Consider the following 16,617-nt stretch of genomic DNA (forward strand, 5'->3'; position numbering starts at 1 on the left):
AATAAAAAAAGATAGACACAAATTACCAAAAATTCCTCTTATCACCACTCATTTCCACCTAATGACCGACATTTTGGTGTCATAGAGTCAAGCTCACGAAAATATCCTCTCATTATTAATATTATTGTGATCTCCTTTTATTTGATGTATTATTTATTTTATTCTATTTCTATTGTTATATATTCCGTATTTTGTGTTTGTGTAATTTTTTGTACACATTTACAATATGTAATTCTAGATTTACAACATATAAATTAACAATGGGGGGGAAAAAATTCAAAGTTTCATTAAAATAAATAAATTCTTACACCTCAAGACTGAGTTGAAGTGATAAAGAATGCGAAGATTAGGAATCCCTTGAATGTAATCGAAGTACTACACCAGATATTTAACTGCAAAAAAACTTGGGAAAATCATGGTCAACAGAAAGAAGATCCATGACGGCAAATCAATTAAGTGGTTAGAAATAAGGTGAATGAGGTGCGAGCGAATAGAACGTTGAACTCTGCAGGTTAAAACTACTTTGAGCACACTGATAGATTTTTAGAAAGTGTCCATGTCTTATCCACATACTAAATTTGTGAGACAGCACCAAGGGCAGACCATAGCGATGAAGACAGATATGATGTATCTTTTATGATTCGTCCAACTAGAGGAACCAGTGGCCCAAAACCACTTCAAAAACTTGCGGACAGAAGCAGTCACAAGGTCGATGGTCTACCAAAATGATTATGCTCTCGGATGACGATGTGCCCTTCTATGTCGATTAAAGATGAGCTGAGTTGTGGAAGAACAGACTCGTTGATTTTCTTGCAAAGAACCAATAACAATTCCATTATTCACACATTTTGCCATTGTTCCTAGTTGATTCATCTTCATGATGAAAAACATTCAGAGCTAAAATGGATCAAGTCCACTTTTTCTTTCTCAAAATATGATTAAGAGCTAACAAACAACTTTGCAGCTGATACTTCATTTCCTATATTTAAGTTGATATCTCTAAAGCAATGTTGGACAATAAAATTATTGCTAGTCAAATTAGATAATTCACTAGAGCAAGTTAACTTTAAGTCAAATTATCTCAAAACTATATGCAATGGACTTGATCCACTTTAGAACTGAGCACCTCATATACGTCATCTAACTATTAACAATAAATAAATCATAAAAGCGAAGTTTGAAAAAGAATCAAAAGTTAAACACGTACTAAAGTTACTTCTAACGCACATCTAGCCTTCAACTCAGTACTATATAAAATAATATTATTCCGAACATTTTAGGTTCTCGAAATAATAAACAAGTCATTACGAAGTTAACAGACCAGAGTGATGATTAGAAATGTTTTCCATTTTTATTTTATTTCTAAACAAGCTTTAAAAATTCTCTCCGGTAAAATTTACAAAACAGAAGATAGAACCTTGTTAGTCTGAGCACTCGATTGTTCGGCTTGGTTCAGTGGTAATGATTTTACCGCCAAACATAGAGTTTAGAAAAAAATATTTCGAACTTTTTATCATGTTTCCTTATTAAATGGCGAGCTAGGACAGCGTTGTTAATCTAGTTTCAGACAAAGTACCACATAATCTTTAAAAATTCTAGAACATTTGTAATTACTAACTACATTGAAGAAAACAAAGATTTGCTTGCATGAGCTTAGCTTGCAGTAAGTCTGTTGCCGTTCACACATTACTTTCAGTGCACTCTAGTGCCAGCTAGAGGGAAAGAGATTTCTCGGGACGGAAGTGTGAAAAAAATACGCACCAAGAAAAAAAAGTACACTCCTCTTCTGTTGCATGGCCATAAAAATGATTAATTCATAATATTACATATCCAAACATTTTTAAGCATGATGTGCCTATTGGGATACAAAAGAATTAAATGGAAAATGCTACTACACGCGCTTAATTATCGCCATATTGAGTGGAGCCAAGGGACAGAGCGTGAGAGTCAGACATATTTTAGCAAATAAAGAAAAGGGCCACCAAACAAAACGAAAGTTTTAATGGTTAGTAACATTAAGGACTGCACATAATGTACTATTACTGTAACAGAATTGCATAACTATGAACAAGTGGGGAAGGAAACACGCGAGGGCGATCTATCTGAAACTGGCTCTTAGACATACAATTTGTAAATACTTAAGTCTAAAAAGATGACGAAACCTACGAAATACATTCTTTAGACAGGGACAGCAGCCATCCTTCGCCCTTCTCTTATCTTCTTCTTTGATGACTGACAGTCCAAACATGGAAACTTCCTCGTCTTCTTCTTCTTTTTCGAATGATGGCACTGGTATGGGACCCATGGATGCTGCGAGTTTCTTATCAGTTGTTCCAAGTCCACCTAAAAGGCAGTGTAATTCTGAGTTTAAATCTTTGTAATGCCTAGGATAAATAGGTACTGCTCCGCTGAAAGGTTATGTCACATCCCGCTTTGCCCCACTCCTCTCTGTAAGGGCTAGTGGATGAGCTATTAGGCTCTTCTCTGCAAATACTCGCTGTACAGAATTGGAACTTTGCGTAGTATTATAGGCTCCGTGCGTGGCAGGGAGAAATGCACTGCTGCGCTCTGAGTGGCGAAAATTGTAAGTTCTTGCGTGTTACCGCGCGAGCATCAGCTGTCATCTCACAGTGTATTGCCATGGCAGATTTAATAATAACAGTGGGATTTCAAAGTATTTTCTATGACAATAATCGGCCAAATTCTTCTAAGAAAGGTCGTTTACTTGCAGAAAGTGGTCATGTATTAAATTTACAAGAAAAATATTTCGCTGGAATTTGCAAGAGTGTAATAACTGCAAATGTAATAAGACAGACATCAGTTAGCCTGAAACCTTATCATGTCACCATAGAGGTAACGTAGTTATTTATGTATTACTATTTATGATTGATGTTAATTTATACATTAAACGATGCTGACTTAAAAAGACGACCTCATGTTATCGTAGGTTAATGCTGCTAGAGAAGCGACTAATAGTTCCTGCGAATGTCTTGCTGGATCGTCAGGAAAGTGTAAACACATTTCCGCTGTTGTTTATGCAGTTAACTCCGAAAGCATCACTTCGCGAACTGATCAACCCTGCGAATGGTGTCGACCCCATATCTCAAATGCGTGGAAAGAGAAATATAGCAAGGGGAAGAGATTAGAAGAATTTTTTCCCAAAAAAAAGCAGAGGCTTGAAGTTGAAGCAATTGAAATTCCTGCACTGAAAACTCCATGTATACTGACAAAAATTTTAAATGAAGAGAAAAAATCAGAATCACTTAAAGTTGTCAATGAACTGCTGGGACATTTAATAACAGATATCACAGCTATTGTTGAGAATAATGCATGTAAAAGGCTAATCACAACATTATTAATGAAACAAGAAACTAGGCCTATAATAATTAATGAATGTAGTAGCAACATTTCTGCATTAGAAAATGATTTTTATGACAATCATGTCCTAATTGATAAGACCAGAGCAACTGAAATTTGTGTAAAAACCTTGCATCAATCAAAATCAGACTTATGGTTCACAGAAAGAAAAATAGGATTTCTGCGAGTAGGGCACATTCAATTAAAACTAGAAAAAAAGATCATGAGAAGCTGGTAAATACCCTCATGAACCCAAAATTGCTTCATGGTAGGGATCTTAGGAATGTAACTTTTGGAAGTAAATTAGAAAAAACTGCACTTGACAAATACACAAATTCATATGACAGAACAGTTGCTGGTCGTGGTCTTATCATTCATTTAACTCAACCTTGGTTGTGTGCTAGTCCTGATGGGATAGTAATGATGAATGGTAAGCCAGAAAGAGTATTAGAAATTAAATGTCCTATTTCATGTAAAGAAAAACCCATTGTAGGTGAGAATGGGGACATTAATGTATCCTATATTATAAAAAATTCACAAGGAAATTTGGAACTAAAACAAAGTCATACATATTTCACTCAGTGTCAACTGCTGATGTACTGTAGTGGCGTTGATCTCTGTGATTTTTTCATTTATACAGAGAATCATATTTCCATTCTTATAGAAATTCAAAGAAATGATATGTTCCTGAATGGCTGTATTGAAAAGTTGCAACAGTTTTACTTCACACACTATTTAAAGGAACTGGCATACCGTTCTAATAATGATCTTCAGAAATCAATGGAGGCTGTACATTAGTCATAACACAACACATGTGTACAATGTCATCAATACAATGTAATAGTTCACTTGGACATTTTTGAAGTATATTATACACTTTCACTTTTTGAATGCAGCGTTCAACGTGGATCCGCACACTAGCAATATTATAAGTATCATCAACTTGATCAGGTGTTAAGTGACCTTCATTCATAAAGGGTGGCATTACCAAAATTGCATTGCTCTCCTCCAATACAGTTTTTATTCCGGGAAAACCTTTATCTGCCATAATTTGATCTCCTGGTTCTATCAGTTTCAAAATTTCACAGTCATTTGTGATAAAACTGTCACTGGCTCTACCTCCATAACATTTGGAAATAAATGTTACCATACCACAAGGCGCAATTCCAATAAGAACTTTTGCAGTATATGCAGACTTATAATTAGAGTACATATATACACGCTGACTGATTTCAGGAGGTTGTTCTGTTTTAATTTCAGTGCAGTCAATAATAGCTCTACAGTTCGGATAATTATCTTTAAACACAGTAGGCAATGTTGCATTAATAGTATCTTTGCTGGGCCAGAAAACAAAGTTTTTAGTTGCTTGTGCAAGTGTAGGTAAAACAGATTGGAATATTCTAGAAATAGTACTACGGTGAACATTGAAAATTACAGCAAGGGCAGCAAATGGCAAGGTTAACTTCATTTTCATTAAGAATATTAAAAATTTATTTTCTTTACTAATTTTACGCTGGGTACTGTCTGACAGTAAGTTCAAAAATAAATTCAAAATTTCTGTGTTAACACCAGCCAGGACATTTAATTGTGATTCATCAGAAATTGAACTATAACCAAAAAATCCTCTTTTTTCATATGGGGAGTCAGGCCCAGACAGTTTACTTGAACACTTAGGTTTGGCATATAATGCGTGGAAGGCTGATATGCATGCTTGTGTGCTGACATTGTTTCCATCCAGCACACAACTGAATTCAAAATTGCTTTCTTTGTCATAATTTCTATCTGTCTGAGTTTGGGCATCAGTTTTGGTGGTAACTAGGATAGATCCACTATTTTCCAAAAGGTCTGATGTATCCGGCTGTGAAATTATTTCAGTTCTTTTCTTCAGTCTTTTAAATCTGTTGAGAGAGTCTGTTCCTGTTGACTTCCTTTTGTAACATTCAGGAAAGATGCTTGGAACATATGCTGGACTAGCAGGATTTTGAGATTTACACCCTCCTATGAAATGTTCGCTACAGATTCTAGATGATTTGGAAGGTGTCCATAAAGTGCCGTCTGCCCTATAAAAATAATTCGTGTAAATGTGACATATTAATGTAAACATATTTTTTAATGTTTGGCAAAACTATAAAGGCAGATGATATTTAGAAAATCACTTCAAATAGATTTAATAAAATGTAGCTTTGGTTTCTATTAAATGTTTTGTAATTTCTGTTGTAATGATATAAATTATTTTTTGTTTATGTCTTCGTAATGTTATATCTTTAGGACTATTACAATATTGTAATGTACTTTTATTTATATTATTTTTCTGTATATGTAATTCCTTCTATATTCATAATATGATTCTGTAATTGTAAAATATGTATGTAATGATACTATGTTTCCGTATTTGTCATATAGGACTATTTCTGTAATTATATAATACAGGCTATCATAAAGACTTTGCTATAATTACTGAATATAATGCGCCCTACTATTATGATGTGTTTAAAAATATGGCCTACAGCTGCTTATTTTGTAAGTATAACATTAACATAATTATTTGCATGCAATAGTTACTGTTAGTTTATTGTAAAATCCTTGATTACGATAAGTTCTGTAAAAACTTAATTAGGTATTAATTAAAATACTTAAATCCCAAATACTTAATTTAAGCTCACTCTTTCCGATTTACTGCTATTATCCATCGTCTTTTCAAATCCATTTCGTGGGGTCGTGATGGAAAAATATATAAAACCTCACATTTTGCTCTGTATTACAATATCTATTGTTACAGCTAAAAACACAGCACATAATTTTGTTGGACCGCTTTGACATTTTTAAAATAGCAATCTAAAGGCAACACTTTATGAAAGATTAAATAAATGCGTATAAAATCACTCCTACTCGAATCTTCCAGCAGTCGGCTGTCAACACAGATCACACACAGCTGTTGAAGACAAGCCTACAAGTAGTTCTCGTAGTGTCCGCCTGTAGCAGCACATTGCTATATGCATGGAGCCTATACAACTGTTTAAAATAATTTAAAGATAAGGGTCACGTTAAGTAAGTAACTGTCATGTGATATCCCTGCAACATAATAACTTGGATAGACAGTAACATGAGAACATGTACCTCATCAAAATATTAACAATAACTGAATCATAAAAGTAAATCAATCAAAGATGAAGCAATTAGTACCGGTTACTTCGAATGTAGAGACAACCCTAAGCATTTGTTCTCTATGGGGTGTATTTATTTACTGCTTACCTACTTTGAAATATTACTGATGTAAACAATGACTGTACCTTCAGAAATGCTAGATTCCATTATTTGTATGGATGCCTGCGTCAGCACAATAAGTACAAGCTCCACGTACAAGTTCTGGCAGCTGGTCTGAGTTGCTGCTTCTGTCATGATTTTCCCTGCCATGCCGGTCCAGATGAAGAGCCTCCATCGTCTTCATCTAAGTTGATACCGGTACTGCTGTAGTTGGTGGTCGCCTTCTCTAGAGCCGTCCGGATGACAATCGGGCTCTTAGTCTCCATCGAATCTGTTAAGTAAAGCAAAATTAATATAACATTGAACATCATAACTACATTGCAAATTTTGAAGTGCCCTTTCCTCAAATATTTTACTTTGTTCACATTACTATGTTCTAATTTAACATTGTAAAATTCAGGAGTACAAGGGGAACAAATCCAAAGCAAAGCAAACTTGTTGAATACAAGGAGAACAGCGTGAATACAAGTAGAAAAAGGGCAATATGTGGAAAAAACGGGGTATACGAAGATAATAATTAGAATTCAAGAAAGACATAGGACACTGGAGGAGGAAAAGTGAAATGCAAGAATCGTATCATATATCATATTGTATCATATCGTCGCCTGAATGCAAGAACTAGGTAACTTGATTTTTCATATTTTGTGACATCGCCTATTTACTTATTTATTGCACTAAGGAATATGTCTCGTTTTCTTTTACCTATTTGTTATATTGGAAAATAGATGTCGCTGGTATCGTTCGATCAGTTACCTAGATCCTGGATTACATTTTGTGCGATTTTTGCTATGCTATAAAAGAGGTAACTAAAAAAAGCAAATTTCGAGTTGCCTAGTTCTTGCATTCAGGCGACGATATATCGTGTCATGTCATATGAATACCATAGGGAAAGAACCTGATAAGTCACGTTTTACTATTTTTACAGCACAAGTTAAAAGTTTCAAAATCCATTATATTGTATTATCTTTGGGTGCGTGAGTGAGTTGTTGAAATTTAGTAAGGAAGATTAACTAGAGGCGGCCTACTCTGCAGTTGTCAAAGTATGTGAACTTGCATTAACAATTCCTACCACCACTTCCTCTCTATTCTAAAGAGGGTAAAGGCATTTGTGAGAAACTCTATAGGCCAAAAGCTAATGTCAGAGTCGGCAGTTTTGAAACTGAAAACTCTTTATTAAGGAACTGTCACAACAATTTCGATTTTACGATGTCGTCATAGACGATTTGACAACCAAAATGGGAGAATCATTCTGCAGTTTAAAAGACAGAGGAGTGGGTAATTTATTTTCTAAATATGTATTGTATTTAGTTACTTCTTCCCTACTTTGAAATATTACTACAGCTTGATGTAAACCATTAGTGTACCTTCAGAAATGCTGGATTCTTCTGTCTGTGTGGCTGCGTGGATCTTCTGGATCACTTCGGGAGCTTGTGTGGCTGCATTCGTCGATCTTCTTTCTTCCTGTACGTTGGCTTGGGCCATGATATGTCCTTCCCCAGTATCCCCCTCCCGGACATCTGATTGGGGGGATAGTTTATGTCTGGAATCTTTTACCGGAGAAAGACTCAGCTTCCCATTGCTGTCCGCACTCCACTCTCTCTTTCGCATCTTAAAAGATCCCCGGGGGGCCCCAGTGTGGAGGTGAGGGGAGTGGATTTAATTAGACCCTCCGGACTTCACCGAAATTCACCGCAAGGGTTAAATATCACTTTCATCAGGGTTTTTGACCCGATCACAGACCGAGAAATCCCAATTAGCCTTTGTCCCCCTTTTTGAGTCTAAATCATTATAATTGTCACCATTATGAAAAGACCAACTAAGACCCTTATCGAACATGACACCAAGAAATTTAGTCTTGCAGGATGATTTAAGCCATGTATTGTGGGTCCCTATCACTACGGCATGGCGAGTCCTCAGGTTGCGGATAGAGGAGACAGCCTCCAGATATGGAGGGTAGCTGCGAATATATTGAATAGGCACTCATGGACAGTCGATAAGGGATGGTCCTCCAGATTGGGGGCTGGACGAAGAGCTAAAACCCATCACCGTAAAAAAACAGCTTCTTACGAATCCATACAAAAAGCCTCGGAATGGGACTGATTCTCTGGCACGATCACAGCAAAGTCTTGCACAGGATAGGGACCGATGGCGGGATTATGTGAGGGCGGCAATGAACCTACATGTTCCTTAAAAGCCATTTCTCAGTAAGTAAGCAAGTAAGGATGATTTAAGATTAAAATCATGTCATTGAAATACTCGATATGTAAAATTAACATTATTACTAAAGAATAAACATGATGTTCTGTCTACATTAATAATAAGATTGCTAGAACGACATCATTGTTTAATTCATAAATGCCATTAATTAGTATTATTCTGTTTGCGAAATACCTAGATGCGAAACAGAACAAGACAAAGTTAAACTTCTGTAAAGATTAACCAAACTAGCACTTCAATATTATTAATTTATGCAGTGATAAGGACATTAGTGAAGCAAAACAAAGGAAAAATCGTGACCTGAACATAATTTATTAAAGTAATAATTATATTATTTGTAGAAATTTGAAAAAAAAAAGTTTTAACTTCAATTTATATATTCATGTGGAGTGTGGGACACACAAATAGGCATGGGGTAATTTTGATTGTGCTATGAAAGCCCCTTGGGTCTTGGTGTCCCTCAGTGAAAATATGTCCAGCAGAGCTCACATTTGAAGGAAACACCATTTCATGGCACTCCGTTTTCTTAACCATTAGGATAACCAAGAGCAGCGGTCATCAGCACAGTGCACCCTGGGTCTAGAATCCCTTACTGCACTATGCCTGCTTGCAGGTACGCTCTCTCTTTCTTCCTTCTGCACGACCGGGCATATTACGATGCACTGCATAGGTACCCGTAATCCAATTCAGCGAGTGCTGACGACCACTGACCCACAGTGTGCAAAAACGCAAATCTAGCTGGACAAAATTAGTAACTTCTCTGCATTTTAACTGATTGTTATGAAACTTTGTACAGATCTTATCGGTAGCATATATTTTTTGTGTACAAACTCTGATTACGTTTGTGTAAGAGGAACTACCCCTCTATAAGTGATAAATAATTTTAGACAAAATTAAGAATTTCTCTCCTTTCTAACAGATTTTTATTAAACATTGTACGAAAGTTACAGCTAACATATATTTTTTTGTACAAACTATATTTACTGTTCCATAAAAGGAACTACCCATTTATAGGGGATACATTTACACAAAATTAACTTCTGTCCTACATGAGAGATTGTTATTAGATTTGTACAAGAATAATTACAAGTAGCATATGGTTTGTGTATAAATTCTGGTTACATCTGTATGCTACCTGTAAGCTAATTGTTGTACAGAGTTTCATAAAGATATGTTATACAGGAGAGGTGTTACTAATTTTGTGTAGCCTAAATGCACCATTCCTAAATGGGCAGTTTCTCTCATAGAAACATAATCAGACTTTGTAGACAAAAATATATGTTTCATAACAATCAGTTAGAACGCAGAGAAGTTATTAATTTTGTCCTGCTACTAGATTTGCGTTCTATTCCACAGTATGTTTAAGTTAGATACAATTTTTTCCAATATATTTTTAACCTCATGTTCGATGTCTTGAGAAAAACTTTGCATGCTTAAAACACTTACACAGTGATTAGAAACTTCCTTACTCCATGATTCTTTTCTGCTGTTAAGCCAAACATGGGGCAGTTGCAGCTTCAGCAACGTATGCCCCACTACTGAAAAGAAATTAATTACTGATAAATGCGCAAGAACGCTCAAACTTTAAAACCAGGATTCAACACTCTAAATGATGCTGTATTAAATGTCAAAATAATTGTTGTAACCGGACGTGACCGGCTATACTAAAATTACATCATATTTGAAGAATTTTGAAAAAAATATATATGTTTTCCATTGTAGTATTTAAGCTGTACTGTACAAAGAAATATACTTTCCAAATTCAAAATTGAAGGTTCATTAGTAAGAACGTACCTATCTGAACAGATTCCATTTCTCAAACACGATAAATCACTAACAATTGATTCTTTTTCACCCACATAGTAAGCCTCTCTGACTACGACTCAACAGAAGTGAGAAATGTTACAAACAACTCATTGTTTATACTCTTCTAAAATAACTTTCTGCTGATAAAACAGTGAAAGCTATTCCTCAAGCATCCTCCAAATATTAAAGAACATGAATTCGTATTCACTTATGTCTAACTAAGCAAGTCGAAATTTGATTTTTGTCCATCTACATTGGGAAAATTGCACACTGTGTGACCTTGAAAATGAAAATGTACAGCTGTAATAGGTCCACGGTAAAATACTAATTTTTATTTAATTTGTATTTTATGTTTTGGTTCAGGGAAAATACCCATCTTTCACAACAATTGCAAAATTACGATTATTATTACTGTTATTATTATTATTATTATTATTATTATTATTATTATTATTATTATTATTACACATTTATTGAAGTGAGTTTAACTGTAGAATTTAAACAATGTTAATAATGCCCATAGGCTACATTGTCAAAAACTTGCATTTTGAATTTAGTTCAAGGTGCACATTCGCTGTCGGCCTACTATGAACTTTTATAAGATCTTTAGCTATATTTTGCAATACTGCGTAAGTACTTATGTACAAAGACTGTTCAAATTAAAAATAATTAAAACACATGTTTACTATTGATGGCACAAGAGAAAATAAACAATTGAATAAATACGTAAAAACATATATGTCCCCTGGACCAAAACTAACTGTTTCAATAAGCAAAACCGACACAGCTATGTACTTAGGCCTATGAGGTATTCTGAAGTCGTGCCTATCTCTAAAAGAATAGAGGAAAACAAAATAATCCTTACGATGCGAATGTTATTATACTTTTATATCATTTAATAAGTAATACACGTAATTATAAAAAATCTAGTACTTAACAATTGTTCTGTTGGCATAGGTGATGTTTCATGCTTTCATTGATTCGTTTTTTCGTGACTTTGTATACAATTCCAGTATTCACTAAATTTAAGATACTATTTAAATACAATTTACGATTCACAGAATTGCAAACAAAAATGCCTGTCCAGTCGTAGCTAAATAATCAGCTCCCAATACACACATTTAATCTTAGAATCGCCATTGACACCACAAAACGTAAATGTTTTTATTCCCTACTTATTGTTGCAATTTTCAAGCATAATTCGTAATATAACTTAGAAACCTTATCTCAGTGGGAAGAGGTTTATCCTAGTTGTCCCATGGAAATCGAACCGAGCTCCTCAATGCACATACTGACCATAAGGCGCTATTTTTGCTTGCTTTAATTGAAATCGAAACTCATCATGGCTGTCAATATGTCATTTGCATTGTTGAAGACGGCATTGTTACACATGGAGCAATGAACGCGAATTCCATAGAGAATGAAAAAATGGAACTAGCGTCAATGAGTAGAATCTGTAGATAAGAAAATTAATACTACTTGGGTTGAGAACTTCCGATCTGATTTTAAATGTAGTCAACCGGCGCAAGGGAATTTAAATATTGTCGTTTTCATTTGTTATATTTAAATCGTATTTTTTAAGTTTTCTGAAGAAATTGATTACCATACATTTTTATCTGTATAAAAATCACAAATCTCTATTTTTTCTGAGAATATTAATTTCAAAACTCTTTGGCTTATAGATCTTCTTTTTCTTCTTCTTTTTATTAATTTTCTAACTGAAACTTCATTCTATACTATGTTGGCTGCGTTTTTGTAATTGGAGATGAACCTTAACGTAGCGACTGTGCAGTTAAGAAAACATAATTCTTCCCACGTTCGTGTGTGTATTTGGTTTTAAAAAATTACATTTATTTGCATGTGTCGCCATTTTCTCTGCAATAAGTGAAAGTAGACAATTGAAATTTCACCGTTTTTCAATTTACTACATTTTGTCAGTCATGTGATAAGTAACGTACCATACTGATAGAAAATATAAATTAGAAACTTCTGTCGATGTCAGAACGTTTTCAAATATTAATGCAATACAAATAGGTTAATTCGGTATTGGATACTTTGAATGGATGTTTATTACAACTGCAACTTGCATTACTACAAAAATATAGATTTCCAGTTCGACTAAACTGTTTATTTTTGCATAATTGACGGAAAGTAGTGGTTTTTGAACGAATAATATCTCTGTCTTTCTGTCTGTGAATAGGCAATTCTTAGGTGTTATTGAACGAATACTGTTACTCAGTAATCTACAGTTTATATACAAGTTCATCTTGAACAGTGCAATATACTATTTACAGATGAACACAGATTGGATTTTTTCGAATGCTGACCAAAATACACAACACGTCTTTTCGAAGGTTAGATGTGCCTTGCTTCCTGCGATGGCTGCGTAATATAGAACATCAGTCTGTGTTCAGGCGATCTTGGTATGAGTCTCGGTAATTCTGAGATTTTTCATTCAAAAATTCATAATGACACTTGAGGCAGGCAAGGTCCCAATTAGGGTTCTTCTCGATATTCTTTCGTTTCCCCGTGTTAGGCATTAATATTATTCTGGCCGCCCTATAGGCCGTTATCATATTCATAACACTTCTTTGATCACTGAGATATAGAGAAGGCCGGCTGGACTACGGACTTTCAACCAGTATATCTATACGCTGCTAACCTTAGCGTAGTCAACTGGTGTTGGCGAAAATGCGCCTCGGCAGGGGTTGGTGTAATAGTAGATTTAGGTGTTCACCTTCCCCTTTCAAGGAGTTTTCAAGCGAATTATATTAGGAGAAAAAGTAGAGTAGAGTAGATACATGGATTTATTCAGCAATACAGGGTAACTCAAATGTCACTCAACATAGACAAACTCTGTTTTTAGTGCCAATAGCGAAAAATGAAAACAGAAGAAACTTGTTAGTTCAATCTAATGTGCTTGAATTTTTAGCGTAGAATACACCGTTAAGGCTGTACACTAGTACGACACACCCGCCAGCCCAAATGTTTCGAAATTAGTGCATTTTCCGCTAGTTTTACCGGGTTTTAGATGCGTAGTGTATGGGATAAATTACGAAATGATGACTATGACTAGCAGTGTTGCCATTCAAGAATGAAATTAGTGTCGCAGTTATAATAAGTATTTTCCAGTTTATAACAATCGCTAAGGTTAGAACGTGTTCTCGATGATTACGCTGTTTCCATAGGCAACACACATTACTAGAATTATAGAAGCATGTTCTATGATTCGAGGCAGGCCACTTGTTAATGATAAATCTCGTTATTAGAGTATATTTAGATGGCTGTTATGATCGTACTGTACGAGTACAGTATGTGTTCTATGACAATAATGTGTCAAGTTTACGTGTGTAGTTCCCCACAGCAAGCTGTTCATTTCTTTTCTTGCTGTATGAAAACTTCATTTAATAATTATTACAGCATAAAGATACATTTAAGTGTTCAATACACTCCTTCATAAACGTCACAGTTATAGGTATTACAGCAACAAGAACTTAATAAATTACAAGTAACAAATGAAAACAACAATGTTGCAAATAAAGTAACAATAAATCTAAACATTTCCAACTGCATTCCTCGTGCAAACTCTCCGGCTTCCGCATATAAGGGAACACTATACTGAAATTTCTCGAAGTTCATTAGTTTTAAGAGTTCACAACAGTGAAATCAATAACTACCATACTTACGAAGCTAGATTCATCAAATTTTGATCACTGGTAGGCCTATATCTGCTTAATAGTGACAAGTGTACAAAATTGTATCTGCCCATGACACGTGGTTTGCATTTTATTAATTATTTTATTAAAATATTGAACCACTTTATATAGAAAGTCGTTTGCACTACAATTGACATCATTCGTAGGTGATTTTCACTTAATATATGGATTCTTACATAGATGGAATCAAAGCTTACTATAGGGTTTTTCTGTAAAATTAATCAGTAAATTAGGCCTACTAGAATTTTTTATTATAAAAAATAAAAAAATTAGTAGTCATGAAATTTCCTAATAATTATTTACCCATTCGCTGCAATTAGTGCTTAAATCTTTCCACTCGCGCAATAAAGATGCACTTACCTCACAAGTACCATAAATAACTACTAACTCATAGCACTGAATTAAATGGAGTCCCAACAACAACAATTAAGGAAATTTCTATTATAGCTTCGAAGGGTTCTCTGCAGATTTCACGGCGACATTTGTATTTCAATTCAAATTACAGTTCAATTTTCTCAGTCTATTTTTAATCTGTATTTTTTTTTTATAAATTTTCATTACCTGAAATATTATCTACTGCAAATTTTAGTTTCTTGTAAGACATTTTTAATGTAATTTTAAATGTTACTGTTTAACATTCTTTGTCTTTGGCAACCTCACGAAGTTGAGGAAGATTGAATTATTTATAAATTCGGCAGACAAAAGAATAACGCCTGCAATCACTGCCACTACAATATTACGTTTCATTTGTTGCGAATACGAATAACAGAAAGATAACCGCCCGCCAAGTAACTACGGTAAAGAAATCTTGGTAAGTAATGGTGCAACAGATTACCTCCTTAACCGTGATAACGATATTACCACGGTTAACTATTAAACCATTTTAAACAAGATTGAAGCAACAGGGCATAAGGGTGTTTAAGAATAAGGTTCTTAGGAGAATGTTTGGTACTAAGAGGGATGAAGTTACAGGAGAATGGAGAAAGTTACACAACGCAGAACTGCACGCATTGTATTCTTCACCTGACATAATTAGGAACATTAAATCCAGACGTTTGAGATGAGCAGGTCATGTAGCATGTATGGGCGAATCAAGAAATGCATTAGTTGGGAGACTGGAGGGAATAAGACTTTTGGGAAAGCCGAGACGTAGATAGGAGGATACTATTAAAATGGATTTGAGGGAGGTGGGATATGATGGTAGGGACTGGATTAATCTTGCTCAGGATAGGGACCAATGGCGGACTTATGTGAGGGTGGCAATGAACCTCCAGGTTGCTTAAAAGCCATAAGTAAGTAAGTAGGTAGGTAAGTAGGCAGGTAGGTAAGTAAGTAAGTATTTTTTATTTCAGTAGGTTATTTTACGACGCTTTATCAACATCTTAGGTTATTTAGCGTCTGAATGAGAAGAAGGTGATAATGCCGGTGAAATGAGTCCGGGGTCCAGCACCGAAAGTTACCTAGCATTTGCTCATATTGGGTTGAGGGAAAACCCCGGAAAAAACCTCAACCAGGTAACTTGCCCCAACCGGGAATCGAACCTGGGCCACCTGGTTTCACGGCTAGATGCACTAACCATAGTAAGTAAGTAAATAAGTAAGGGAAAAATGCGAAAAATGGCTTAAAGTGATTTCACGTGAAGACTTTGTTTCAAAAGCAACTCCCCATCTTCAGTCGTTTGTAGTTTACATTTCAGGAAAGAAGATTATTCTAATAATGGGAAATTTATACTATTAAAACCAAATGCTGTGCCAATAATATTCCCTCATTATCCTAGGTATAAAGTGACAGATATCAAAAGACCGTGACGAACAATTATTACTAAAACTGATCTCACTTCACCCAAGAAACGCAAATCTTTTAGTAGGCTAATATTGGTTTTTCACTATTTGAACAAGATGTTCCAAGTGGCTCAGAATCAGTTAACGACATTTCCTTCTTGTCAGTTGAAAATGACCATAAATTGACGTAGACAGACGTTGTCAACATTGACGAGCTAAAACGAAATATTAACAGATTGCATGTGAAAATTAAATGACTTAATCAGGTGTTACAAGAGAAGCAAGATGAGATAACAAAAACAACCGAAAAACTCCAACTAATTGAAAGATATCCATTACACAAAGAACTGGAAAACGTAAAGAAAGAGGCTGATGAAGGCAGTATTCATGCAAAATTTATTCTACATCAGCTGCTTAATCATCGAAAGAGAATACCAAACAAGAATATATTAGAAAATTTGTGTTCGGAAATTGAG

General features: G+C 34.9%; 1 protein-coding gene across 7 annotated transcripts in view; it reads right to left on the bottom strand.

Moving 5' to 3' along the window:
• Nucleotides 1-9,235, bottom strand: part of LOC138693814 (uncharacterized) — a 38,056-nt gene extending 28,821 nt beyond the window's left edge. For 5 of the 7 annotated variants that reach the window (XM_069817616.1, XM_069817621.1, XM_069817619.1 and 2 more), the window contains exons 1-2: nucleotides 6,648-9,235; nucleotides 2,167-2,343 (exon numbers count right to left, since the gene is read on the bottom strand). In XM_069817616.1, the coding sequence (XP_069673717.1) occupies nucleotides 2,167-2,343; nucleotides 6,648-6,771 (301 nt within the window). In that variant the 5' untranslated portion in view covers nucleotides 6,772-9,235. The remainder of the gene's footprint in view (nucleotides 1-2,166; nucleotides 2,344-6,647) is intronic. The other 2 variants (XM_069817618.1, XM_069817623.1) reach the window with 2 other exon arrangements.
• Nucleotides 9,236-16,617: the final 7,382 nt, after the last annotated feature.

This window comes from Periplaneta americana, unplaced genomic scaffold (assembly GCF_040183065.1).
Source record: "Periplaneta americana isolate PAMFEO1 unplaced genomic scaffold, P.americana_PAMFEO1_priV1 scaffold_22, whole genome shotgun sequence".
Taxonomy (NCBI): Eukaryota; Metazoa; Arthropoda; class Insecta; order Blattodea; family Blattidae; genus Periplaneta; species Periplaneta americana.